Source organism: Phymastichus coffea, unplaced genomic scaffold (assembly GCF_024137745.1).
Source record: "Phymastichus coffea isolate CEN01 unplaced genomic scaffold, Cenicafe_Pcof_1.1 PCOF00152, whole genome shotgun sequence".
In the NCBI taxonomy this organism is placed as follows: Eukaryota; Metazoa; Arthropoda; class Insecta; order Hymenoptera; family Eulophidae; genus Phymastichus; species Phymastichus coffea.
In genome coordinates, this window is record NW_026706963.1 from 300868 (window position 1) to 328839 (window position 27972).

At 40.8% G+C, this 27972-nt stretch overlaps 1 protein-coding gene across 1 annotated transcript; it reads left to right on the top strand.

Annotated features, from left to right (window-relative positions):
* The first annotated feature begins 1489 nt into the window (after window positions 1–1489).
* Window positions 1490–27583, top strand: LOC131672522 (histone lysine acetyltransferase CREBBP-like). The gene is made up of 28 exons (XM_058949791.1): window positions 1490–2710; window positions 5345–5512; window positions 7628–7854; window positions 9000–9702; window positions 9778–10095; window positions 10179–10559; window positions 10855–11073; window positions 11533–11929; window positions 12018–12190; window positions 12276–12781; window positions 13041–13361; window positions 13630–14019; window positions 14302–14721; window positions 14805–14962; window positions 16153–16233; window positions 16314–16448; window positions 16528–17004; window positions 17083–17248; window positions 17486–17662; window positions 17744–17977; window positions 18057–18287; window positions 18371–18490; window positions 18978–19279; window positions 19359–19766; window positions 20678–21053; window positions 21427–21633; window positions 21708–21936; window positions 22026–27583. The coding sequence occupies exons 1-28, from the start codon at window positions 2629–2631 to the stop codon at window positions 22529–22531; spliced, it is 8112 nt and encodes a 2703-aa protein (XP_058805774.1). The 5' UTR covers window positions 1490–2628; the 3' UTR covers window positions 22532–27583.
* The last annotated feature ends 389 nt before the right edge of the window (window positions 27584–27972 follow it).

A 27972-nucleotide genomic window follows, 5' to 3' on the forward strand; every position in this document is an offset into this window, starting at 1 on the left:
TATCGACATTCAAATCAATCCTTGAATGCCTTCAATCATTTATATGGAGCAATTAATGAATTAATTCATCATTTTTAATTATTCTTCTACTAAATTTCAGTAGCTCTTTACATTCGAATATTCGTAGCTTCGAAACACTTTTGAGATTATCACGTATCGTTATTATCATCACTTATTATCGTCAATAAATCCTGCGTCATGATTTGCAAAAAGAAATGTACTCAAGGATGCATTAAAAATTTGTATTATCAAATATGCACTTGGTATTTAAATGTTTTTAGTTGACTGGTAGTGTACAGCTTGCGCGGTACTTTTCGCAAGCTCCGTTTGTCAAAGCTAACAAGCGATCTCGACGTTCAAGAAAATACGAGCGCAGAACTTTCCAAAATGTTGGTCCACGAAAACGTTGATTCGCGACTTGGCCAATGAGAAAGAGCCATCATTATCGCATAGCATCAACAGCAGCGATGTCCTTCATCTCCGACGCACCTGCTTCAGAGAGAGAGAGAGAGAGAGAGAGAGAAAAAGAGTCGGTGAGCAGAAAAAAAGAACGGAGCAAGATAATCCGTCGAACTCTAACCTCGTCGCACGGCGCTACCAAGAGAAATCTTGGGGATGCGAAAGAAAGATGCTGCTGCGCGGTGCAGATGCTCAGCCATCTTACGCGTACGTGATCGCAGCCATAACCTCGCGACGAACATATGATTTAGCAGGTGATACGAAGGAATAGATACGGTTAAAGGGCCGTGATATGCCGTGAATATTAAAGGGCGTTTTCCCCGTTAGAGCGCCGCCGCAGCTCTGTTCTTCGTGTTTCGTTAGACGGAGACGGAAAATTGCGTACACCAAAGGAGCGAACGCGATGAGTCAAACGTATCGTCGTCCAAGAGACGATTGCTGTGACGGTCCTCAGAACAATCATGTTTCTGCGATGACTCCCCATGATTACAAGGTCATATATAATCCTGGTGCGACTGGACCAATAATACAAAAGAAAACGGAGATAACCTGAACAATCGTGAAAGATCGATTGGATCTCTGAAAATCGAAATTCTTTCACAGGGCATCGCGGAGTTGTCAAGTCGGAAAGTTAGGCGGGAGCTGCAAACGATCGATTGAGAGTGCGATCAAGGAGGCAAAAGTCATGTAGCAGCAGCCCGTTATAAAGAAAGACGACAATGGCATCAGCTACGAGCGCGTCAGTCTCTCTTGATGTCCAGTGGGAGTGCGCAGCTGTTACGGCGCATGTAGAGAAACCTAACCTAAACCGAGATCCACCGTACTGACGGTCATAAGGCGTATTGAGACGGCTTGCCTTCGTGCGGTGCAAACTGCAAGAGGCCAGGGGGCGTGTGCGTGGGGTTGGCAGCATTGTCGACAAAGTGTGTGTTGTTGGCTGGCTTATGTGCAGACTGTCCGATGTCGAGCTAGAGCGAGAGAGAGTGTGAGTGTGCAGTGCTTAGCAGCAGTGAGTAGAGTGGCGCGCGCGCGGACTGGTGTGGTGTTTTGTGCGAGCGAGTGAGCAAGCAAGAGAGAGAGGCAGCGAGCGAGCGGAGCTAGCGCGCACAGGAGAGTAGCAGCAGCAGCCGCCGCCATTTTGCTTGTCGTGTGTGTCGTAGACGGTGGCGGCGGTCAGAGCTGCTCAGAAGAGCGCGAGCATCGCCGAGACGTGCCAAGTGTTCCCGTTTGGTGGTCGTCGCGTCAAGAAGATAAGCGCGTCGCGTTCTTTCGTCAGCAAGTTCCACACGATTTTCGCCTACTCGGATCTATTGGTCTCACGCTGGTCAGCCAATCGAAGAGACAGTGCTCGATCGCTGCTGTTGCTTAGTGCCGCGAGTTCAAGATTTGGTGCTAATCCAGCTCTGACGGAGCCGGCCAACTACGTCGCCAGCGTCCTCCTCCGCCGCCACACTCAGTCAGTCAGTCGTAGGCAGTCCGCCGCAGCCGTGTAGCCGCCATATAGCGCGACGTACTCGTACGTACGGCCACGCGAAACACAGAGGGCGCGGAGGATGCCACCGCTGCTGCTGCACCTCATCCTCGGGAGCAGCAGCTAAATTGGCCGCCGCGGTGGACGTCCCCACGAGCAGCAGTCGGCAACGCGAGCAATATCGGCAGCCCAGCCGGTTGCCCAGCAAACCACTGTGCTCTCTCGCTCTCCTACGTCTACGCACTCTCTGCTGCGCGTGCAGTACCCGTGTTTTCTTTTCGTCGCTCGCATTCAGAGTTGCGTGTTCTACTGGCGCTCTCTCAGTTCGGTCGCCGTCGCACTTCTCGCCGTGTGCATCGTGCGTTGGCCGCCGGAGCAGCGAACCCCCGACGAACGTTGTTGTTGTGTACGTGTACGTGTGTATCATCTTTCTGTGTATCTATGTTTACGATGTGCGCGTGATATGCGAAGATGCCAAATGGTTGATGAGCACCGGATCCCGGCGCTACTACTGCTGCTGGTGCGCGCTGCTGGTGGTGCTGGTGGTGCTGGTGCCGATGAGAAGAGGCTGGCCGGCATGGCCCGCCGGCGACGAGCAGCACCAGCCGATAAGTAGCTCAACACCAGCCTAGACAACAAGTCACTACTCGTGGCGCTCGGACTGTCCGACAGCCAAGAGCCAGCAAGTGCTCCAGAAGATGGCCGACCACCTCGTCGATGGGCCGCCCAATAAGCGGCCCAAGCTCAACGACCCCTTCCAGGCCGCCTCCGATTCCTCCAGTAAGATCATCGACTTTATCAACTTCTAACTCACTCTATCTATCCTTCTTGTTCTTTCTCTATCTCTATCCTAAGTTATTACTCGACCTTTGTTTCTGTTCTTTCTTTTTTATTTACCACCGTACCCAACCCTGGTCCGTCTCGCGATTCTCCACATAGCCGTTTTCTTTTGCCTTCTCAAGCTCACCTGTTGTGGACGTGGAATTTCATCTCGCTCGCAAACGCGCATTGTGCGATTGTGTGAACTTGAACTATTTATCGATTGTGAACCTCGCGATGAACGTTCCGTGCTCGTCGTAGTCAGCTGGACTATCTCTGTCGTTCGAACGCTCGAGAAAGAGGGAGCAAACAAAAAAGGCACACGATCAAGAGATCGTAGGTTAGAGCAGTGAACAGGTGGCACGCTAATAACAAAACAGTGGTTGACGTCTTCTATCCGTTGTCCGCGATTCTCGCGATGACTGATATCCAGCAGTTGACACTTGCGCTTCAGCAGCTGACTTTTGCGCTTCTGTTTGTCTCCCGCATAGAAAACGATGTGCGCGCGCGATCGTTATTATTATCGGCGTCATCACTGTGCATCGGTGGTCGCGTGCGTTGTCGCGAACCTCGGGTTTGAACCAGTCGAAACTCGTGTGATTCGAGGGATGAAGGTAAACACGGCGAAACTGCTCCGAGTTCCTTGTGTACCACCCTCTTTGCCCAGCAGCACCACGCTTCCTTCGCGTGGTGGCTGCTCGTCTGCCACATAACGTCTGCGTCCGTGTCTTTCGGAGTGTGTATCTCTCTTTCGCGGCGGCTGGCTCTGTGTGACCTATTTTGCGTGGCGCGCGCCGCCGTTCACTCGGCCATTCCACGCGAAGTAAAAACTCCACGCGCGCACTTCTCTGGCCATTATGCCGCTGCTCGTGTGCTTCTGCGCCCGCTGCCAAGGCGAAAACCGAGGGTTGTGTGCGAACGAGCGAGGGACGCGCGCCGCGCTCCCGTGCGCGATGTGTGAGTGTACAGTGTGGCGCGAGAAAGAGACAGCGAGCGCGAGAGAGAGAAAGAGAGAGCAAGAGAGTGTGGTGGCCGCCTACGCGGCGCTGATGCTTCGACTTCGACTTCGCCCCGCGCTTCTGGCGCTCGCTCGCTCGCTCCACCGAGAGACTCCGCTCGATATTTTTCGACGCTCGCCAACCAATCTTCGCGATTTGACTTTTTTCCTTCCCCCCCGGATATTACGACATCGGATACACACGCGGCTCAGGTGTTTTGTTGACTCTTGCTGGCTCTTCCTTTTTTTCATTTCTTGCGATCAGCTGACTTAGAGAATTTGGTTGACGATGATTCTTCCTATTGTGCTTCTATGTTGGTTTTGATAAACCATGTATTTCGTTGAAAAACAACTAGGCCTAGATTTGTTTTTCTCGTGATCGTATTCGCGAGAGTGCAGCTGATAGGCTGTGTTTTCTCAATGACAGGACAATGTTATGACAGTTGTCAGATCATGAAACTACTATCGAAAGCCTACCCGATCCTTTTATGTTTCCAAATTTTATTTCAGTTTTCTCTGTATTTTGTTGTACCTTATCATCAAAATAAAAAAAAACTCTTTATACTCTTTGTCTTCAAACACTAAAACCACAGTAAATTTTACACAGATTTGTTGATGTTCCTTGTGTTTCTTCTGCTGACTAGAGTCTTTATATGAGCACACTGTTTTTTGCATTGATAGTTTTCCTATTGCAGCTATTAATTTTCACCAGCAGAGCATGTTTTTCGTTTTTTGCATGATCATTAGAACAAATTGTTGAGATTCATAAATAAAAGCTCCCTCCAGCGCTCGCATGTATAATGCACTAACAATGTACACTTTATTACCATGCAATTTCCCTTTCCCTAGACTGCTCTTTCTGTATCTGTCAGTATCTTTTAAAAGCTTGGTAAAGCTGTCAGTTTCTTCCAGATCCTTTATATAAAAAAACCTGCCTTCTACTCTCTATGGCAATAAGGGTTTAAAAAATACATTTAGATTATCCGTCAATCGATGAATTTATGAGTTGACATTGAGTAAGCCTGCAATTAAGTCACAGAAACTGAAGAATTATTGTGTTGTATTCTCGATTGACGGAATGGTGTTGGGTGTATTTTTCTTAATCAATGTGTATTTAAGGTGACTATGAAGTAAAAATTCATATAAATTGTAAGATAATACTAATGGACAATAATCGAGGTTATTTGGTTACTTTAATCAAGTTGATGTGGTGAACTGTTCAAAATCGTAATGTTATTTCTTTAACTTGTCATATTGAACTTTCAAAATTTATAAGGTTATGGTATGTTAATTTTATAAATAAGTTCATAGTTTAATGAATACCGTCAGAGAAATACACATATAAGATTATACACACCTATGAAACGTTTAAAGAAAAGCTAACAGTTTTTACAAAATGACTATAAATCAGTGCTTAAAGCTATTCAAAATCCTGTAGTTTGACAGTTTCTGCGACTTAGTTGCGCCGTACTTAAATATGTATAAATAAAAAATTTATAAGTGAATGAGAAAAACAATGATGGATAAAAACCACAAACAATAATAAGTCTCATTTGAAGTAGCATAGTCTTAAATTATGAACTGTAATGTATATGTAGTGGGTATGGCGCCTCTAATGATGCACCATGCTTATTCACACTACGGGGGAGGTGGCAATGGTAACATGCAACAAATGCAGCTACATGTACAGCAGCAGCAACCGCTACATCTGCAACACCATCAGATGCAGCCAATTTGGAACAACAGTCATACTGGGCAAAAAAGAAGTAAATATTATTACTGAAACAGAAAAAGTGACAATCAAAACATCACAATATTAAAGTTCAAGACTCAGAATTGAGGATCTCGGAGGCTGCTCTGATGTTTGTTCTAAACATACTTCAATTGATAAATGTTCTTTTTATTGGATTTATTTTGAACTTATTTATGATAATTTTTCAGAAATATTTTCATTTTTAAATTCAAAAATTTAATTCAATTTTAAATTCAAAAAATTGCATAGGCTCTTTTAAAGTTTTTGATTTTACAACGTACAAAATTATATAATATCAGTAACATTTAAAATCAGACTCCGGAATCCACTTAAATTTTAAAGATAAAATTAGACTTGTCTAAGCACTATAAATGAATTTTATTCAGCTCCACTTCATTAGCACATAATTTCATAAATTTTTTTTAAATTAATTATATCTAACATTATTTTATTTAAGAGTGATCAGTTTAGTAAAACTCATTGATAATATCAGTGTTTCATTTTAATTATACAAATAATTTGTCTCAAATACTTGTGTGTAATAAATCAAAAACAATTTTAAATAACTTTGAATCTAACTTGATGTTACAAATGAAAGTAATTAACCAATAAACTTTTTTATGGACAAACTATTTTTTTGTCTTACAGTAAAATAAAAATTTTTTCTAAACAATTTTATTTCAAATAATGAGACATGCGACAAACACTAGAGAGCTCCAAATGAATCTATAAATTATGCTCTATTTAGGCTACTTAAATATCTAAATATTTAAAGTAATTTATATCAATTTAGTCAGAATGTCAGGAAAGACATAATCATATGTATGGTATCACCAGCGTTATTATTCGTAATACAAGGTTACAAAAATTTGTATTTTAAACCATATTAAATAACTACTATATACCTTGAATTATAATAAGTATTGAAAACAACTTAAGAGTTTGTACTGCCTCTGACATTCTGGCAGAAGGGATAGGAAGCTCTGTCGACTTTATTTGTTAAAACAGGAGTATATAGGTCATAATAATTGTAAAATTAGTAAAATAAAATCAACTTAAACTATACTTATTAGTGTAATATAAAAGTCTGTAGATCAAATCGAAGTAAAATTTCAACCTGCAATAGAAATTCTGTTCTAGAGCGATTACCTTATATCTCTACGCATGTGACTCTATACAGTTTGTCATCAGTAGCTTTGCAGCTTTTGTAGTTAAGCACGAGTTTACTGTGCATCATATTTTTTATTATCCGCTGCAGCATAAACTGCAACAAGTTTTGCTCTAGCGGTGTATGTCTCATGTCTTATTTTCTATTTTCAATGTTTTATATTTTTTTTTTCAATACTTGTTTGTTTATACAAGATGAATATGTAAATAATTATTTTGCATTCCTTTGTATATGTACATGCCTTTTCTTTTCTGTCCAAAAATCTGGTTAGTCCTGTACATAGAACTGAAGCTGTACCATTCATAGTTAATGGTGTAAAAATAGTTGAGTGTTCCTTATAAGTTTATTATAATTAATTTCATTTTTCAAGTTTATTTATTTTAAAACCAGGTCTATTGAATCATTATTTTTCAATGTTATACAAACATTACTACAGGTAGAGAGACAATAATTCATATGTACAAAAAAATAATGGTAATTTAAACACTATTATTTCTATCATTATGGTGGTGGTATAACTAAGTATCATTAATTACTTATTCATAAAATTACTAATGCTGTTTAAGGTATTTACGGTACATGACACATTATTCGTAAAGCCTGTCCTTTCACTAACTAGTTTTGTAGCTATGATAAAATGTACAACCCAAGCTTTAATTAGATGATTTTAGAAATAATCTACTTTTTTTTCTCTTAGCATACTTTACACTTTGATCTTGTTGATATTTCAGTAGTATTGTTTTTTTATTTTTATTTTTTTTCAAGCATCTCTACAAATTAGCGTGTCATATTACTGTGTGTTGCATTTTCTCATGTTCATTTGAAAAAAAAATACAAATCACACAACTCAAGAATCCAAATAGAAAAATCAAACAGTATCCTTTTTTTTTTATTTCACCTTGTTCTATCATTTTGCCCAATCCAACAAGTCCAACAGGACATGAGATATTGGATTAATAGCACCTTTTTCGTCCTCAGATTACATGTCAAACACTGATATGTTTGATCTTGAAAATGATCTGCCCGATGATTTGCTGTCTACGGGCTCATCATGGGGTTCAGCAACTGAAAGTGCTAAGCCACCTGCCACAGGACCAGGACCTGGACAACAAAATGGTGCATTAGACTCTGATTTGAGACATGTGCAACAGCAGCAACAGCTTTCTCATCATCTCATTCAGCAACCGGTGAGTACCGTCATATAGATTATTTGCTCACAGCACAAACTGTTTAATAAGTTACATAAAGATTACATACTATCCGCTCAATACTGTGACTACTATTTTATTATTAAACATATTGATTTTAAGGCAAGCATTGATATCAACGCACACTAAAAGTAGTCCATATTCAGACATTCAACTGGCTAAAAATAAAAAATCCATATTTGTTTATATTAATGAATTTATATCTACCATTTAATAATTTTGTCATTAAAATTTATTGTATCTACTGAGTAAGCATTCGCTTGTATTTTCGTATTTCTCATTAAATAGCGAAACGCGCAAGGCATACTATTCAGCTCGAATCTAAGAATTTTTCTGATCCCGAAGCTCGTAAAACATTCGTTGTTCTATTTTCGCTGCGTAAATAGTAAACATTGTGCACAAGATGCATTCACCTTCACAAAGTCGGCGGTGCTGCCATCTGCCGGTGTAGCTCGGCGTATCTTGGCTTTGAATATTTTTGAACAAATTCGCATTTATGTAATCGTGAAAATCAAGCTGACTCCCAATTTTTTACGTCGAATTCATTTTATCGTAAATCAATTATTTTAGCGAATCTCTGCAATTTTTTTTCTTCTTCATTCTTCAAAGTCTCACGTGAACACTCGCGGTTATGATATTCCAGTTATCAATGAAAATTTCGCGGAGTAGAATCGGACGCCCAGATAATTCAACATATTCCGCAAATTTTAGAGTTTTAAAAATAAATATTAACGGCTTTTGATGCGTTGAGTAGATATCAATTTGCTAGACTTATATAGTAAAATCACGGTATTACCTGTATATCCAGCAGAAGTATGCGCGAGATTGATTACAATAATTATAATAAACTCTTACAAATTAAGACAAAATGAAAAAATGTAAAATCCGTATATAGAATGAATATTTTATATACGTGTATCTTATTGTAATTCGCAATATTGCTATACATGACCTACAAGTTTTGTCAGTTTTCCTTTAATGCATTTTTTCATTTTCTAATACCTTAAGTTCATGCGGCAACAAATTAATATTCTTAGTGACAACAATGTAACCACTGCTATTATATAATGTTTTCTCGATCTTAGGCAAATGGAAGTACTAAAAGAACGTATTTCTTTTGCCAGCCGCAGGGCGGAAGCAAAAACTTAGTAGCGAATTCGCTGGTTATGGCGAGTAATTCACTGGGCAGTAAGTCGCCAAACATGCAGTCTCCGCCGAACGTCTCGGTGTCGAAGAACGTGGTGGATCCTAGCATGGTGGTGTCGCTGAGCAACTTGCCAAGTAGCATAGCGAGCTCCCTAGCGAACAATCAGCAGCAAATGTCGATAGCTAACTCGATGGGTGGCTCGATGAGCATGCAGCCGCAGCCTCAGCAAACCCAGGCCAATCAGCAGGCTATGAACCCGGGCGGCAGCCTCGTGATGACCAGCAGCAGCAACAACATGAGTGGCATGGCTGGCGGCGGGTTGATTATGGCCAATAACAGCCTAGCGAACAAGCAGCAGCAGCAACAACAGCAGCAGCAGCAGCAGCAGCAACAAGTAACGATGGTCGGCGCCGGAAGCGGCAACGCCCAGGGCATCGGTCACCCGGGCCAGCACGGCGTTAGCCAGATGCAGAACGGACCGGGCATGATGAACGCGCGCGCTGTCGCGATGCAGCAGCAACACATGCTCGGTGGGCCGACTAGGGGCCAGAGTCCACATCAGCAGCTCAATCCCGCGGGCATTGTGCCCGGACCCGGTGGACCCAGGATGGCCGCGCCAAATATCTCCAATATACCTAACATGGGACAGATGGCCGCGGCAAACAGTCCGTACGGATACGGTGAGTCCAGCAGAATTTCATTTAGTAAAGTCCTCCCGAACGTCACTTTAACGCGCTCGCTTTGCTCCTACATAGGTTCTCCGGGTGCACCAGGAGGCCCAGTGGGAGCGGGTAACTCGGTGGGCGTGGTAGCGCCGCAGCAGCGTGCCGTGGCTAGTGGCATGACGGCCATGGGTGTGGGGCGTTTCGGTGGTGCTCCTGGTGCCGCCGGACCCACTGGACCTATGGGTGCTGCCGCTGGAGTACCTGGCGGTCAAGAGGGTGGTATGGCTCAGCAAGCTCAACCACCGGCGCCGAGTCCTGCTCAGCCGCAAAGCGGCGCACCGAGCGGAGGACAACCGGGCCCTCAACAAGCTACGCAGACGCAAGTGCCCAGCAATGTCGCGCAGCAAAGTAAGTACTCGTTATCAATACTTGACAAGCGAATCTTGACAGCAGAAACTCATGGTCGTTACCGTTGCATTTGATCTGTTTAGGAAATAGAGCAGTGACCGCTGACCCGGAAAAGCGCAAGCTCATTCAGCGGCAACTGCTGCTATTCTTGCATGCACACAACTGTCAGCGTCGCGAGAATCAAGCAAACGGCGAGCAATGGCAGCCATGTACATTGCCAGACTGCCGTACCATGAAGAACGTATTGAATCACATGTCGACGTGTAACGCGGGCAAAAATTGTACGGTACCGCATTGCAGCTCGTCTCGACAGATTGTCGGCCACTGGAAGCATTGTGTTAGAACCGACTGTCCCGTATGCATGCCTCTGAAACAGGCAGAGAAGAACTGGCATACTAATAGCAACGCTGCCACTGGTGCTGGTGAGTTTTGGCTCAGACTCTACATGAGACTTTTCGGAAATGGTTCGTTGATTCCGTTAAAACAACATTATTTCTTTTTATTTTGTTCTTTTGACGCGACTCTTTGAACTAGTTCAACTTTGACCAAGTCATTCAATTCAAATACATTGTAGAACTACTTTGGTTGATTAATGAAAAGTTTAACATATATATATACATATATTTAATGCATGTCATACTTGATATTCAAACAATTGCAATACCACAATAATCGTATCTCAATAATTTTTATTTTTTTGTTGAAAAAAACCTTGTTCATTCGGCCAATTGTTACTCAACGGACGAACACTTGTAACAGTTGCAGCCCCAGCGAATCAAGCTAATGCCCAGCAGCCGAGTTCCGCGGATATGAGAAGAGCATACGACGCGCTAGGCATTAGCGTTCCACCTACGACGCAACCAGGTGTTTTACCAGGAGCTCAAGGTGTTGGCAGGGGAGTGCGAGTCACTACACCCGGAATGCAGAGTCAACCGGGTGCAATGGCCAATGTTAGACTAACTCAGCGGGACGCACCAGGTTCACACTCTTTTATTCTATTCGTTTCTGATAAATCATTTAAACGAAGTATCGTGAACGGTTAGTACTTTCACTAAATTGCTATTTCAACCTGCTTAATTTTTTCAACTATCGACGGTTATTTTTAAAGCTGTGATAATGCTAAATCGCTTATTGATTTGAACTTTTGATTCTTTCCTCAATTAGTAAGAAAAACGCCGGTTTCTAGAGAATACGTCGACGTAACTAAGAATGGTATAATAATGAAGTTTTTGAGGCCGTGTGTGATGTCAAAATTGATGTATAAGTTCGAAGTAAGTAAATTTACACTGAAAATTGATATAAAAATGCGTGAGGCATCATTCAATAACAGAAATTTAAGATCGCGCATATTTATTTGACAACTTCTATAGCATTACTTACGTTATACGTGTTTCACATAACTTCCTCTAACATTTAACGTAAAAAATATTCGAACAGTAGGTCCAGGTCAACCAGTAATAGGCGCATCTCAGCAAGTAGTAGCTCCAAATGTGTCTCTACCGTTGAGTTCGGACCCGTCGGCAGTTACCGGAGCTACTGCAGCAGCAGCGGCTGCTGTAACTCAAGCAACTCCGACAACTGGCACTGGTGCCGCGACCGTTAATCAGCCAACGGCAGCGGCAGCCGCAGTCACCGCAGCTAACATTCAGCAGCAACTTTTTGGAGGTCTCAACGAAGCTGGCCAACCTGGCAGTGGACTTCTAAACGACAATAGCAGAATGCAGCTGCCTGGTGGCTTGCAACCTGGGCAAGTCACGGCGACGCCTGTGCAAGGCACTAAGGAATGGCACCAGAGTGTCACACCTGATCTCAGGAACCACCTTGTACATAAATTGTAAGTGCTGTTGTGATACTGTTATGTTTGAGTTTACTCAGTATTTTGATGCAAGTTGGATAACAAACAACACATCTTTTCATTTCAGGGTTCAAGCGATATTCCCTAATCCCGATCCTCAAGCCATGTTTGATAAGAGAATGCACAATTTAGTTTCATATGCTAGGAAAGTGGAAGGTGACATGTACGAAATGGCCAATTCGAGGTCAGAGTATTATCACTTACTAGCTGAGAAAATCTATAAAATCCAAAAAGAACTCGGTGAGACTTGTTTCAACTCTGCAAAAAAAATACGCAAGCTATATATTTTGTCACTCATTTATCGAGTTTGCCTTATATTCAACAGAGGAAAAGCGTCAGAAGCGCAAAGAACAACAACAGATGCAAGCGCAACAACAGCAACCAACGGCCCCAGGTGCATCGAATTTGAGGCCAATCGCACCTCCGAACATGACAGCAAGTGTGCCCAGGCCGATTGGAGCAGTAAAACCGACGTTGCGCAGTCATTCTCCTGGGATGAGTCAATTGGGTCTTGCTAGTATGGGAATGCAACAGAACCGCATGCAGTTCAACCAACAAGCCCAGCAATTGCAAGCGCAACAGGTGCAAGCTCAACAGCAAGCTCAGCAGCAAGGTATGATGGGAGGACCAAGTCCCAATGGCCAAGCTGCCACGAGCATGGTTGGGCCCTTTGGTCAACCACAGATGTCCCAAGCCAATTTGACGACGACCACGGCGTCCGTGACCACTAGTCAATTCCCTACGTCCAACGGCACCGCGGGCTTGTCCAATAGCTCGCCCATACACCAGCAAAACCAGTTCAATGATATCATGAAGGCCAGAATAGCACAGGTGACTTGACTGCTTTTTTCATTTATACATATAAAGTATTGCGCATTTTAGTTTTCATTCAGCGTTTATTCAATCTAAAAACGATGAGTCTGAAAGAATGTGCTATATTAATTTGGAAGGATAATTAGCTCGTTTCGATCTGCATGATTGAAATGAGTCAGTCACCTGATCCACAATATTTTATTCAAAAATTAAAAAATTCCGACGATTAATTTTCGTTCCACAACTCACACAAGCTTGTTTAAATTGATTATTATAGGCACAGGCAGCCCAGCAGGGACAACAACCGACGAGTACGGCACAAAACGTGACAGCAACATCCATACCCCAAGCACCGTCGCCGTTCGGGAGTATGCAGCAACAACAGCAGCAGCAGAACCAACAGCAATTCCTAGGAAATCGTCCGTTGTCAACTTCTACTCCGAATGACAATGGGCTTGCCGTGTCGACGCCTCAAACTATTCCACCACCAGCCTCTAGTGGGCCGAGTCCAAGTGCTACTCCCATTGCCAATGGACCGCAGTCCACTACTTCCACACCTAATACACCATTAGTACCGTCGCTTATGACGCCCTCGCAGGTATCTTTTTATCTTTTAAGTTTGATGGCTTCAAATGCAGAACAATAATTTTGTTTTGAATATGCACGTCAATTTCAAATCACGTAACTTTGTTTATATCCATTCGCGCTGTACAAGCATACTATGCATGCTTCTCTGACATCTCGGTTCCGTGTTTATTTTCTTCTTAGTACTTTTCGGACCGCGAACAACACTTCATGTCTCATAACGCTCGATCATAAAGTATACTGTGGCTAATAAAAAGTATAAATTCATTCGAAACGTACAGATGGTGAAGAGCGAAAATCAAACGCCGCCGCATCCCGGCACAACTCCGTCCCCGGCGGGTCTCGGTAAAGGCATGAGCTCTCAGGAGAGAGCAGCTCTGAATGCACCACGAAGCTCGTCTATGTCGTCGCAGATGGCTGCTATCACGGCAGCACTCGAACGCGATCGCTCGCCTAGCCCGCTCATGGGCAAAGGCAAGCTGGATAATATGAAGGACGAGATCAAGATGGATATGGACCAGGAGGACAATGAGCACAATCGATCGGATGGGGGTAGTGGGAAGAATGTCAATAATGATCATGGCATGGGCAATGCTATTAAGACTGAGATGAAGCCGGAAGCCATGGATGAATGCGGCGAGGCTGGGACTGCCGGAAGCGTCAAGATCAAAGTATGTTTCCAAGTTTTTTTTTAATTAGTGCGAGTTTTATCATTGGAATACAAATTAGATTTTCATTATTTTGTAAACTGTCGTTATTAAACTATCGAATAATATTACAGCGCTCATTGCATTTTTGTGTACAATAAATATAGCAGATTATTCGATTGATATTATTTTCTTAAATTTAATTAATTTTTTTGTGTATGAAAAGTTTAAATTTTTTGTCGAACTCCGTGATTAAAAACCAATAACTAATTTTACATTTTGAAAATAAAAAAATTATGTTTGCAGGAGGAACCTGGTATCAAGGAAGAAATGGTGACAGACATGAATCAAGAATCAACGAGCGGTGATATAAAGCCAGCGATGCCAGAACCAATTACACCGAGCGGCAGCTCGACGGACAAAAAGCCGATCTGCTTGTTTAAACCCGATGAGTTGAGGCAAGCACTCATGCCCACTCTAGAAAAGTTGTTCAGACAAGATCCAGAATCACTGCCGTTCAGGCAACCTGTCGATCCTCATGCACTTGGTATACCTGATTACTTCGACATCGTCAAAAAACCCATGGATCTGTCGACCATCAAACGTAAGCTCGATACTGGTCAATACAGCGACCCATGGCAATACGTTGACGATGTGTGGATGATGTTCGAAAATGCTTGGCTGTATAATCGCAAGACTTCCAAAGTTTATAAATATTGTACAAAGGTTTGTTTATATTTTACCTTGACAAAAGTAAGATTATTTAATTGAAGGGTTGTGACTAATGTGACGCCGCGAGTGTATTGCAGTTATCGGAAGTCTTCGAAAAAGAAATTGATCCTGTGATGCAAGCTCTAGGATACTGCTGTGGCAGAAAATATACGTTCAATCCACAAGTGCTTTGTTGCTATGGCAAACAGCTGTGCACTATTCCTAGAGATGCCAAGTACTATTCTTACCAGAACAGGTCAGTGCACTCTATATTCATAATTATAATTTCTCAATCATGTTCATAGTGAAATTTGTACATCAAGCATGATTAGATTAAAATATTTACGTTTTCACAACTTGAAAAGATAAATTAGTGTAGGTCTTTATATTTTTTTTTAATACTTTAATTTGATAGCGCGATATATCACCATACATTGCTTTGAAATATATTAGTACAAAGTAAAATTACGCCTGATTTACATTTTCAATACCATGTATTTTTATCTGCTCTATAAGAACTTATATAGCTGTTAATCAATTAAAATTAGAGTTACGTACGTCAGTTATTTCATAAACCTAGTGATTAGTCGTAAAACTATATTTTTAAGGCACTTTCTTTCAAAACTTACTTAACTCTAATACCCATAGCATGATGCCTTACAGTTTCAGTCACACGCATGTTTTAATAGACGCATCAAATTAAAATCCTAACAGTCATTTCACAATCGAACTATTCTTGTATGTCAATGATTTCAATCTTGACGAATTAACTTCTTCATTGTTACAATTTTAAGTTTTGAAATTACGTGTCTTAAATTAATTGTGTTGAGATTTTTTTCATATTTTTTGTGTACGTAACATAATTCTAACTAGATATTATTTTTTAAAGACATCTGATTTTTTTTCTAACCATGGCACCATTATTTCTCTTCTTTGTATGTACCCTCCTTCACCTACCACGGATTGATCGCACACACGCACACACAACAATCCGTATTTGCCGCTTGCTTCTTGTGTTGCCTACGTTATCTCGCTTCTCCTTACGCCACAACCTCTTCGCCATCAATTGGTTCTTGGACACTCGGATGACTGAATAAAAATAAAATCGGCAAAAACAAATTAATAACTAAAATTTTTTATTAAATTATTAACATACGGCAATACGCAAAATTAAAATTTGGCAAAAATGAAACAAACGTTGAACCAAATAACCACGTAACGCACATTCATACGTACATGCATCCATCGATTGTGGATTGGTGTGAATGAAAATACGACCATTTGTGTGGAACTGACGCCTGTGCAATTATCACTAACGGCCACATGATATCATGAAACAAACCATTTATCCGAATGTCCGAAAAAATCCTCACATTCATACATGGATTTGCAATTGGGGTACTTTTATGCAAGTAGTATAAAGACATATAAAACTGTTTCTGACAGATACACCTACTGTCAAAAATGTTTCAACGACATTCCCGGAGATACGGTGACGTTAGGCGACGATCCTACTCAGCCTCAAACGTGAGTATCCATTCAACATTTTACTAAACTTGTTATCAATTGGTGTATTTTTTTATAACGGGCATATTCAAAATTTTCAGTGTTATTAAGAAAGAAGAGTTCCAAGAAATGAAAAATGATCACTTAGAGCAAGAGCCATTCGTAATGTGTACAGATTGCGGTAGGAAAGTGCACCAGATTTGCGTGCTATACATGGAACAAATTTGGCCTGCAGGGTATGTTTCATTAACTCGTTCAGATTTCAACGAAATAATTATTCAAAAGTTCAAGTAATAATTGAACTTTGCATTACAGCTACACGTGCGACGGTTGTCTGAAAAAGAAATCACAAAAACGAAAAGACAACAAATTTAGCGCCAAGAGGCTACCCGTAACAAAGCTCGGCACCTACATCGAGACTCGTGTGAACAATTTCCTGAAGAAGAAGGAAGCAGGCGCCGGTGAGGTTGCTATTCGCGTAGTGTCATCAAGCGACAAAGTTGTCGAAGTAAAACCAGGCATGAGAAGTCGTTTTGTTGAGACGGGTGACATGTCAGGCGAGTTCCCTTACCGAGCGAAAGCATTGTTTGCTTTTGAGGAGGTTGACGGCACCGACGTCTGCTTCTTCGGTATGCACGTACAAGAGTATGGTAGTGAATGTACACCACCTAACACTAGAAGAGTTTACATTGCCTATCTCGACTCTGTACACTTCTTCAAACCAAGGCAATTTAGGACGGCTGTTTATCATGAGATTTTACTTGGTTATCTCGATTATGCGAAACAACTTGGGTAAGTACTCCGACTGAAAACATAGTTATATTATCGTGCCGTATACTTGGGTTTGTAATATTTGCTGTTTTCTTCTAGATACACGATGGCTCATATTTGGGCATGTCCGCCATCAGAAGGTGACGATTATATATTTCACTGCCATCCTGTCGATCAGAAAATTCCGAAGCCTAAAAGGTTACAAGAATGGTACAAAAAAATGTTAGACAAGGGTATTGTTGAGAGGATTGTCCTTGATTACAAAGTAAGTGTCGCTGTGAAATTTTATATTTTAAACTAGTCTCAGTGTTACCTGTTTGTTAGAAATTACACTCGGGTGTCTTATGAGACTTAAATTAACCTGCCTTTTTAAAAGCTAATGTTCTTATGATGACAGTCAGTTTGAACATAGGATAATTAGGCAACATTTTATTTCATACTTTTATAATGTCTTGTACATTCTAATTCTCTGAAAAATGACTCACGTACATCGTCTTTCCAGGACATTTTGAAACAAGCAATGGAAGATAAACTGTCGTCTGCTGCGGACTTACCGTACTTCGAAGGTGATTTCTGGCCTAATGTTCTTGAAGAGAGTATCAAGGAATTGAATCAGGAAGAAGAGGAAAAGCGGAAGCAAGCCGAAGCTGCGGAAGCTGCGGCAGCTGCTGCTAATGCTGTAAGTTGAACAACCTTTCTTAGAAAACAAAAATTAATTTAGTAAATGTCAATTATTACATAGACAAATTAAAAATTATAGATATACTCGTTAACTGAGGATTCGGAAACCGGACCCGACGGCAAGAAAAAAGGTCAAAAGAAAGCCAAAAAGTCCAACAAATCAAAGGCAAATCAAAGAAAAAACAGTAAAAAGTCTAATACTCCCCAAACCGGGAATGATCTCTCGGCCAAGATTTTCGCAACTATGGAGAAGCACAAAGAAGTATTTTTCGTTATTCGACTCCATAGTGCCCAAAGTGCAGCTAGTTTAGCGGTAAGTTTTGTTCAACAAAAAATGCAACATAAATTATAGTGCATGGAAAATTAATGTTTACATGTCGATGTTTTTGCAGCCCATTCAAGATCCTGACCCAGTACTCAATTGTGACTTAATGGACGGTCGAGATGCTTTCCTCACAATGGCCAAAGAAAAGCATTACGAGTTTTCGTCTTTAAGGCGAGCGAAATTCAGCTCAATGTCAATGTTGTACGAACTGCACAATCAAGGATCAGACAAATTTGTGTATAATTGTAATAAATGTAAGAGCCACGTCGAGACTAGGTATCACTGTACTGTGTGCGATGTAAGTATATATTGTTTATAATGGTATTATAGTTTTTTGATTGATTGCCTAATATAATTTTTGTTGTTAATTTTCATTTATAGGACTTTGATTTGTGTCTAAGTTGTAAAGAAAAAGAAGGTCATCCGCATCAAATGGAGAAACTTGGTCTAGACTTAGATGATGGATCATCGCCGGCTGATGCAAAACAAGTTAATCCTCAGGTAAACACATTAGTTTTATCGCTTTTACATTTCCCGAGAATAAACAAAATTAATACTCAAACAAAAAATTTCTTTGATAGTAAATAACGTTTTCTATAACAATGTGACATAAAGTTTTAAGAAACACAGGAAAACAAATAAAATTTGTAATACATCCAAGTATTTGATCGCGACGCTATAAGCCAAGATGGCGGAACTGACGAGACCGCGAAACACATTTGTATATCTATATAGACAATGAGTGAAGGAATACGGGTCGAACTTGAAGCGCCATATTGGCTTTAAAAATTCTCCATTTTTACATTAACAGAAATTATGAATGCATTATTTATGACCTTAACTTAGCTTAATAATTATTAATGACTGCGATTTGCAAGTAAAAGCAGCAGTTTAAAAAAAATAACTTGAAAAAATTCAATGTTCCTGTTTTATTATATAAATTCATTGAAACTCGTTAATAACGAAAATATGATGATTAACATTACAGGAAGCAAGAAAGTTCTCGATACAAAGGTGTATACAGTCTCTGGTGCATGCGTGTCAATGCAAGGACGCTAACTGCCGATTACCCAGTTGTCAGAGGATGAAACGAGTAGTCCAGCACATCAAGACATGCAAGAGGCGCACGAGTGGCGGTTGCCCGATCTGCAAACAACTTGTCGCCCTTTGCTGTCATCATGCGAGGCACTGTCAAGAAGCGAAGTGTCCTGTGCCGTTCTGTTTCAACATCAAACAGAAACTCAAGCAACAACAGCACCACCAACGACTACAGCAGGCACAATTACTCAGGTAAGCGGTTTTTTTTTATGTTTTCCAAAAAGTTACGGAGCAAATATCAACATGATGAAACTCATTAATTGTTTTGCAGGCGAAGAATGGCTGTGATGAATACTCGACCAACGGAATCGACCATGGCGTCGGTGCCGGCAACGGCCAACTCGTCCATGGCGACTGGGGTGCCAGGCATGAAACCAGGCATAAGTCCAACCCAATTGCCGTCACCACATCATCATTCGGGTATCGGTATGAAGCCTGGCCCTCAGACACCACCGGCCAATGTATTGCAAGTTGTCAAGCAAGTTCAAGAAGAAGCGGCTCGACAGCAAGCGCCACATGGCTACGGTAAGGTCAATCCCGGTGGCGTTGTTGGAGGCGTCGGCGTTGGTGTAGGGGTGGCTGGTCAACCTGGTGGCGTTATGCCACCACCACAAATGCAGAGGCCTATGCCGGTCCAGATCAACAATCCTGGCCTCATGTCCATGGATCAATGGCAAGGGTAAGTAGACCGACATTTTCGTTATTTATTTATCTAACGCTGACTTGGAAACGGTTTAATAATTCTTTAGATTTCTCATGAGCAGTAGTACATCGTCTCGAAATTCTGCTTAATTTATTAATAATTTTGATGAAATATAAAAGGCTTGTAATGGTTATGTGCCTAATAACATTTATACGAGTAAAGGAGTTAAAGTAATTATAATTTAAGAATTTATTGAAAAGCATAGATTTTTATTTTGTCAATTGATGTATATCTGCAAAATAATTGAGTATGACAAAATATGAAGCAGGTAAAATAACCGATTTTCGTGTCGAAGATCGATATCGTAAAATACATTTCCAATGTTTGTACAAGCCTATTGCGTCTTGAGTTTAACATCGGTCGCCGCCATCTTGTATATTCTGCATTAGACTCACCCAGACTTAAACGTTTCTTTTGGTTTCCTCAAACTTTTTGACAACAAAAATAATATCCAATAATCGCAACGGAAAGACTTGAAAATGTCCAAACTACGGTTTAATTGTCCTCATGTTACGGTTGTACAAATTCTAATTGGCGATCCCAATTTGCAGTACAATCGTTCGAGAAAATCCATCTAACAGACGGATAGTGTCATCTTGACTTATAATGAAACGAAGTATAGTTATTTGAAAACCCTTTTTTAAACAAAGTAGAATTTTTACGTTAAAATTATTAATGAAAACTCAAGCGACAATAGGACAAAAGTAATACCACCTTTGTATTATAGTAAGAAATAATAGAGATATAACGAGAAAGACTTTTTTGTTTACTTAAATGATGATAAATGAGGGTTCAACGTTTTTATTATTAAAATAAGCAATTGGTACCAATACAGTTTGAATACAAAAAATTCCAACAATTAATCATAGAAAATTCGTTTGTTTCAGCAATCTGACGAACTTCAGGTACCAACCGAACGCAGTAATGCAGCAGAATACGGGTCTCCGACAGCAGACGCCACAGCTGTTGCAGCAACAGCAGCAACAGCAGCAGCAACAGCAGCAGCAACAGCAAGTTCAACAGCAGCAGCAACCTCAGCCGGGACAACAACCTGTTATGGGTGGAATGGCTGGACAGATGCCAAGGCAAGCTGGCGCAATGGTTCCCGCTGGAGGTCAAGTGCAGAATGCCGCGGGAAAGCAGGCCTTACAACAGCTAATGCAGACGCTCAGGAGTCCAAACACGCCCGAACAACAAAACCAAATACTCCACATACTCAAGAGCAATCCGCCTCTCATGGCTGCTTTCATCAAACAGCGACAAGTGAGTGATGCCTAAACATTAGGCTCGCGATTTTTGTGCACATATATTTGAATTTTTTTTTCATACCTTCTATGAATGAGGAAGGGTTATATTTTTGGGCTTTTAGCTATTTGACTCTAGATTTTCTAGCTGTGAAAGCTTTGCTGAAATCAAAAAATGATGTTTTCCCTTCCCATCTCTAGATATACTTTAAAAAAATGATAAAAAAACTTCTTCATTTTCAAACAATTGGAGAAAAAATGCAGTACACTCAAGTAACACGATATAATATGCACTATATATTGCAATCTAGAGCAACAGTGTAAAAAAGCGTAAAAATCTAACGCTCTGCAATCGAATATTTAACCCTAACGTAAATGTTATGGCTCTTCAGCAGTCGGCAGGTCAACACGGAGGTGGTGCAGGTAGCGCAGGAGGTACAATGGTTGCGACCCAACAGCAGCAACAGCCTCAACAACAACAGCAGCCTGGTCTGCATATGATCAATCCGCAGCAGCAGCAACAGCAGCAACAAGCGCAACAAGGTCGCATGCAGATTCAGGCAATGCTCAATCAACAACAGCAGCAAGCTCAGCAACAGGTGAATTATCATTGAGATAAGCGTTTGTAGCTCTGAGTCTCGGTATTATTGTACGATGTGTTTTTATATTGCAGCAACAACAGCAGCAACAGGGCCAGCAGCAAGTACCAAATGTGACGCAGCAGCAGCAGCAACAGTGGTTCAAACAACAGCAGATACTTATGCTACAAAGGCAACAGCAACAAGCCGCAGCGCAACAGCAAGCGGCCGTTGCCGCGGCCGCCGCTGCTGGAGGCCAACAGTTCACACAGCCATCCGCTCCACCCTATGGTCAGCAGAGGCCAATCAGGCCACCTATGCTAGGTAAGATACTCAAAAAATTTGTATGTTTGAAATAAATTAGGTTAAAATTGGTCGACTTGTTCATGAAAATGTAATTGTTTACTTAACAGGCTATAGCGGGTTCAACGAGCAAGGCTACGTGCAGCCAGGCCTGAAACCTACACCTCCGCCGGCGCCGTCGCCGCAAGGTATGATGGGCCCACCAGGAATCTCGTCCGTGCAGCAGCAGCTAATGCAGTCGGTTCGTTCGCCACCGCCGATACGCTCGCCACAGCCGAATCCATCGCCGCGGCCGGTGCCGTCACCACGTAACCAGCCGGTACCGTCGCCACGGGCCAATCCCGTACCCTCGCCCCACCACCACCCTCACGGCGGAACGCCCACGCACTCGCCGGCACACGAGCTCGGCGGTCCCAGCGAGATGATGTTGTCACAGCTGTCCCAGGCGGCGGCAGCAAACCAAGGCCCCGGTGGCCAGGGCCATCCTGCGGCTGGCATGGCCCACCATCCATCGCCCGCGCCGCCTAATCAGCAGAGCAACCAGGGGCAAGATGCTAACGACGTCACCCCTATGACGCCGCAGGATCAGCTGTCCAAGTTTGTCGAGGGCTTGTAGTGACTGTTGCTCGTTGCTCGCCGTTTACTGTATAGTTTATTATTGTTCATATATACGCGGGAACGATGCTGCGCGACCAGTGCTGTGACAACCACGTGTGCGTCCGTCTGTCGTTTTACTATGTTTGTTTGATGCGAGAGGCCGACAACTCTCTCTTTCTTAATCTTTTTTGTATTTCGCCGACGATGCGCCGAAAAAACGATTATCTCGATTATAAATATATACATAAATATAGATACTGTGAGTGCGTGCGTGCGTGAGTGTGTGTGTGTGTATGTGGATGAGCGCAAGTAAGACTGAACGAACATTGGCGTGCGTGTGTTGTTTTTATGTGAGGAAAAGAAGGCGGACGAATTTCCTACACACACACACCAGGGCTTTTTAACAATGACAGCCTAGAATTTAAGCGCGCACTCTTCACCCTCCAATAAGGGTGCGCTCTCGAGTATTTCAGACTATATATATACATATATATATATATAGATATATACATATTATATAAAAGACATTTTTACGAGGATAACGCGTACACTGTGACACGATATTATTGTAACTTTCTCCTTTTCGAACTCTGTTTGCTAGCCCCTCCCCCATCGCAGACAAATCACATACGCATACAATTGAGAGCAAGCAATTTTACTATACCAAGGTCCTTGTACGTTTTTTCTTCTACACATAAATATTTATATATGTATATTTATATACATACCTTATTATTACATTTTTTTTTGTTTTCTTGCTGCTACTAATCGCGTGACGGCGCAGTTTCAAGTGGAAATTCGTACAAATGTGTTGTGTATACTTAACGTTAATTAATTATTAATAGTACAACAAGATTGAGCAAAGCAAAAACAATGATACTACCCTAGCGATAAACGCAGTTATTACCATTACGTATATGTACTATATAAATATCTATTAATTATTGTGACAAACAGAAAAATACAAAGATAAGCGATAGAGGGCAATGATTTTTTTTTTTTTTTGTTGTACGATGAGAAACGACGACGACAAGCGAGAGTGTGCATCAAATAATTAAATACAAATCGGCTGTCCGCGTATTTTACTGTTTTAAATAAAGAAAAACAACAAAACTTAGTGCGAGAGTAGACGAAAATAAATGAACAATTTGTATGTGCAAACGCGATAGTGAAAGAGACGAAGTAAAAATAAAAAAATTTTTAGACAGAGTTATTATGCAAAATGGAAAAAAATAATAACAAAAACTGTTAGATCGTAAGGTTATTTGTTATGAAACAAAAAATTGCGCGAATCGGCCATCATTGGAGGCTATAGAGGGGTAAAAACCTCGTAGCAACTTTACATAATTATTGTACGAAAGCCGTATGAGAACTGAGCGACATAGCTTGTAAGAAGGGCTTCAGGCGGTTTTCATACTTTGAACAAAAGTTTATAAACGTAGCGAGAGAGAAAGACAACGCTAGATAATCGAACTTGGGAGCCTCCAGCCTGCGACCTGAACACTTATATTTCCCGTTATTTTTCTTTTTTTTCTATCTCGTTATTCATTCAAAGTCTTGTATTTCGCTGAGCTCCGGAATGTACAGTTCAACCAAAAATTTGTAGAGTATCTTTTTGGTTGCGGGGGCCCCTTCGTATATATATCGCAACACTCTGTAAATATTTGATAAATACTACAATTAAGGTAATAATAATGAATAATTATTAATAATTTACCTGTCTAATATAAATTTCATTGATTAATATTATTGCATATATTGATTAAAAATAATTATTGAGAGAGGGAGAGAGAGAGAGAGAGAGAGAGAGAGAGAGAGAGAGAGAGAGAGAGAGAGAGAGAGAAAGAGAAAGAGAGAAATGAACATTGAATAAATCTAAAAGAATTACTCGAGTTTGAAATATTGAAATATTTTGATGATAAATTGTGATGCGGGATACTTCTTCACTCTTGTTTTTTCTTTGCTTTCTTTTTTTTTTATCATTGATTCTTTATTTTTATTACACTGCTAAGTGCATATATTATCATAAAGCGACCATGCCAGTGTATCATATCGAGACAGAAATTCAATATAATTTAGAGACATTTTTTTATCCTTGTTTAGTTTAATTATAGTCTTGTCCTAATTTAAAAGCAAATCGAGTGTGACCGACAGATAACACAATGTACATTTATACATTATTTTCATTTTGTTATTTTATTGAGAGAAGGGAAACATCGTAGGGCTTCGGAGAGTGCATTTAAAGTATAAGGCAGTTTACAAAGAGAGAGAGAGAAAGAGAGAGTGAGAGAGTCTAATGCCAGCGTGATAGTGCGAATCGACAGTGAGAAATGAAATTTCCAGTGCGATTTACATAAAATAATTTTAGTGCTTTACATAAAAGAAGAAATCAATTTATTATCGATGTTCTATTTGTGAATCATTGTTTTTTTCTTCGCTGTACAAATGTCTTATCTATTCTCTTCTTTTTTTTTTATCTTTAGAAGCGTTTACTTGGCCATGCACAAGCGGCCGAAATATATAAATATATATATTATTATTATTTTTTAAATAAAAGATTGAAAAAATATTACGAAAAAAACCACGTATACACACTTATTGAGAGGGAGTTGCAATCTAAGTGGATTCGCGCCATACGTAAATTCGTTAGTTTAAGTGCGATCACGGATGAAAGGATAAAGCGACTTGCGTTTTGCGTGAACGAGACAGAAAGCAGAGATATTTAAGCGAGACAAATTAGCCCACTTAAATGAAAGAAAAATGTGCATGATGAACTTCTTCCTAATGAAATGAAAGCTATAATAACTAGGACAAGTTAAGACGCAAGTACAAGTAAATCCACGGTGTTTTACACGAAGAAAGAAATAAAAAGGAATACCCTACCTTTGTAAAAAATGTAAGCCAATAAATAAAGTTTTGTTAATTTAACGATATGCCATTCTATCGTTGTTAAATTGACAAAATTTCCTTATTTATAAGGAGGCACTTGTATCAAGCATAAGTTTTGTAAATATTCGTTCTACATTTGCTATTATACACTAGAGATTGGAATATAAATTATATCTAATTATAAGCGAACTATGAAAAATATAAAATTGATATTAAAAATATGAGTGTCTTCTTCAACTTATGAACCAAAAGTCACCTACATTTTTATTTCATCAACAATTCGTATTTTTCGTTTAATTTCCCTTTCAATATTGCTACGATTGATTCTCTGCTTTTCAATTCATTTGGACGGCATGACTTTGGCGACCAAAGCGATTAACTGCAATTCGCGAGAAAAACTCGGAAAGTTTTTGATCGGCGCAATTTGAAACACTCCAGATTTAAGCGATGATGATCTCGATGGCAAACTTAAAAGTATTCGGCACGTGAAATGGCTGTGTTGTTCGAGGCAGTTAATTGTCATTAGAAGTTCTCATACACGATTGACATGAAAATCACTCAGCAAACTCTCCTCGAAGGATTTCTGATTGATTGATTGATTAACTACTTTAGTACACTTAGGCTAATGCATTTACTTTGCGTACACCGAAACAAAATTTTATTTTTTAAGTTTTTATTTTGTAGCCTGACTTGTGTTATTATTTAAATTTTATTTAATTTTAAACGCTTGTAAATAAAAGTAAGGTTTCTTACTTTAATAAAAAAAATATTGACATTCATTTGGCTGCTTTTATTGGACTTTTGTACGATTGCAAACGAAGAGGAAACGTGTAAATACTGTTTCTGTACTTATTCGACGCATATTGTCGCTCCAATTCGCAAACTGGCAAACTGCGAATCGTAGAAGCTTATTTTATCCTCTTCTCCGAGAGCGATCTTCCGCTATCTCCAACTGAAAATCACGAATAAGAAAATTGTCGTGATCAGACCGATGCGCAGCTTAGTTTAGCAATCGGATGTGATATTACTCTATCGTCAAATATTTACAAAGTGTTGCGCAGTGAAGATTGCCCATTGGATCGCATTATTCTATTCTTATAAAGTTAACGATGAATAATCCACACCAAGTGATCGACACTGCGAGCTCGCAGCGAACATTTATTGTCGTCGTTTTGCAATAACCGATCGTTTCGACGGATGCGCGAGCGTCGCAGCCGAAAACTTGCAACTCAGTTCGATCGACTAAAGCAATGGCGAAGCAATCGGCGAGGGGACAGACTGCTCGTCGCACGCCTGCTGTAAATATTATAAGCGCAAATTCACACCGACCACCCTCGATCGCAAGTGATACAATAATTGTGCCGCGCGATGTAAATACCGCGGCGTCGACACCTTCCTCGGAGCCTGCCGTGAAGGAGACGCCGAACACCGGCTTCCGCACCGTGTCAACCGTCAAGTCTTTATAAGCGATCGACGCACGACAACTATACATATTATGTTCATAAGAGACACTTTATTAGCCAAGGCAACGTAGTTAATTTCAAGCGCAAAAGAGATTTATATATATACACATATATATTAGTTAGTGTAGGAGGGCGTAACGTTATACAGAGGATCGACGCCCAAGCCGTGCGAGCGTCGCGCGTCCAGTTTGTAGATAAACGACAGAGGATTCGCTAGATATCTAACCACTTGGATATTTTTATTTTGTTATACGTGCGCGATAGATAAAAGTAAGCCGCCGCCACCGATCCCTCGAGCGGATCGCCTGCGAGATGAAACAGCGTTCATACGATACTCCTGTATAATGTGACGATTGTCGAAGTTTCGAGGCGAGCTAGCAAAGGTTATTTTCTCATTGACTTTTCTATATGCTACAGCAACAATATGTTATACATATACATACACTTATAGTTCACTAGCGAACCTGAAAGGTGTGTGTGTGTGTGTGTGTGCGTGTGTACGTGTTCGCGTATGCGTTTGAGTATATGTGAGAAAGAGAGCAGAGAAGCGTTTAGTGATATGGAGTATACATTACGTCATGATTTACCGTCGGTTGTTTCCTTGTTGTTTTATACATACATAAAAATGATAAAAGTCGTGCGGTGAGGGATACGAATCACGTCCAAGAGTGACGAAAAATATGCTATGTGTATATATTTATACATACATATGATAAACATCTAGCGTAAGAAACTTATAAAATAAAGTTTACGTATCGTCATTTCAATTACGAGGCTTTGTTCTTTCATTTATTTCCTATTTTCATTTCATTCGCCTTTACGCAAATCTACAATTCAGTTCGTCGCATCGTCGACAAACTAATGTTTTTATCGATTTCAAGCAATCGAAATAACAGTTCGCTTCGCAGATGCCGTTGACCATCGAGCAGTTCGCCCGGAGTATGAAAGTCACAGCTATACTTCGGGCCGTTCAACTCTGGCAGCTGCAGGTGCAGGCAAGCCGGTCGCAATTGTAACACCGCAAAAAACGAGTCGCAGCTGTGCTGATCGTACAGCAGTAGTCGCTGGATCAAACAGATTTACAACCTTCCGTTCTGCAGTGGTGAAG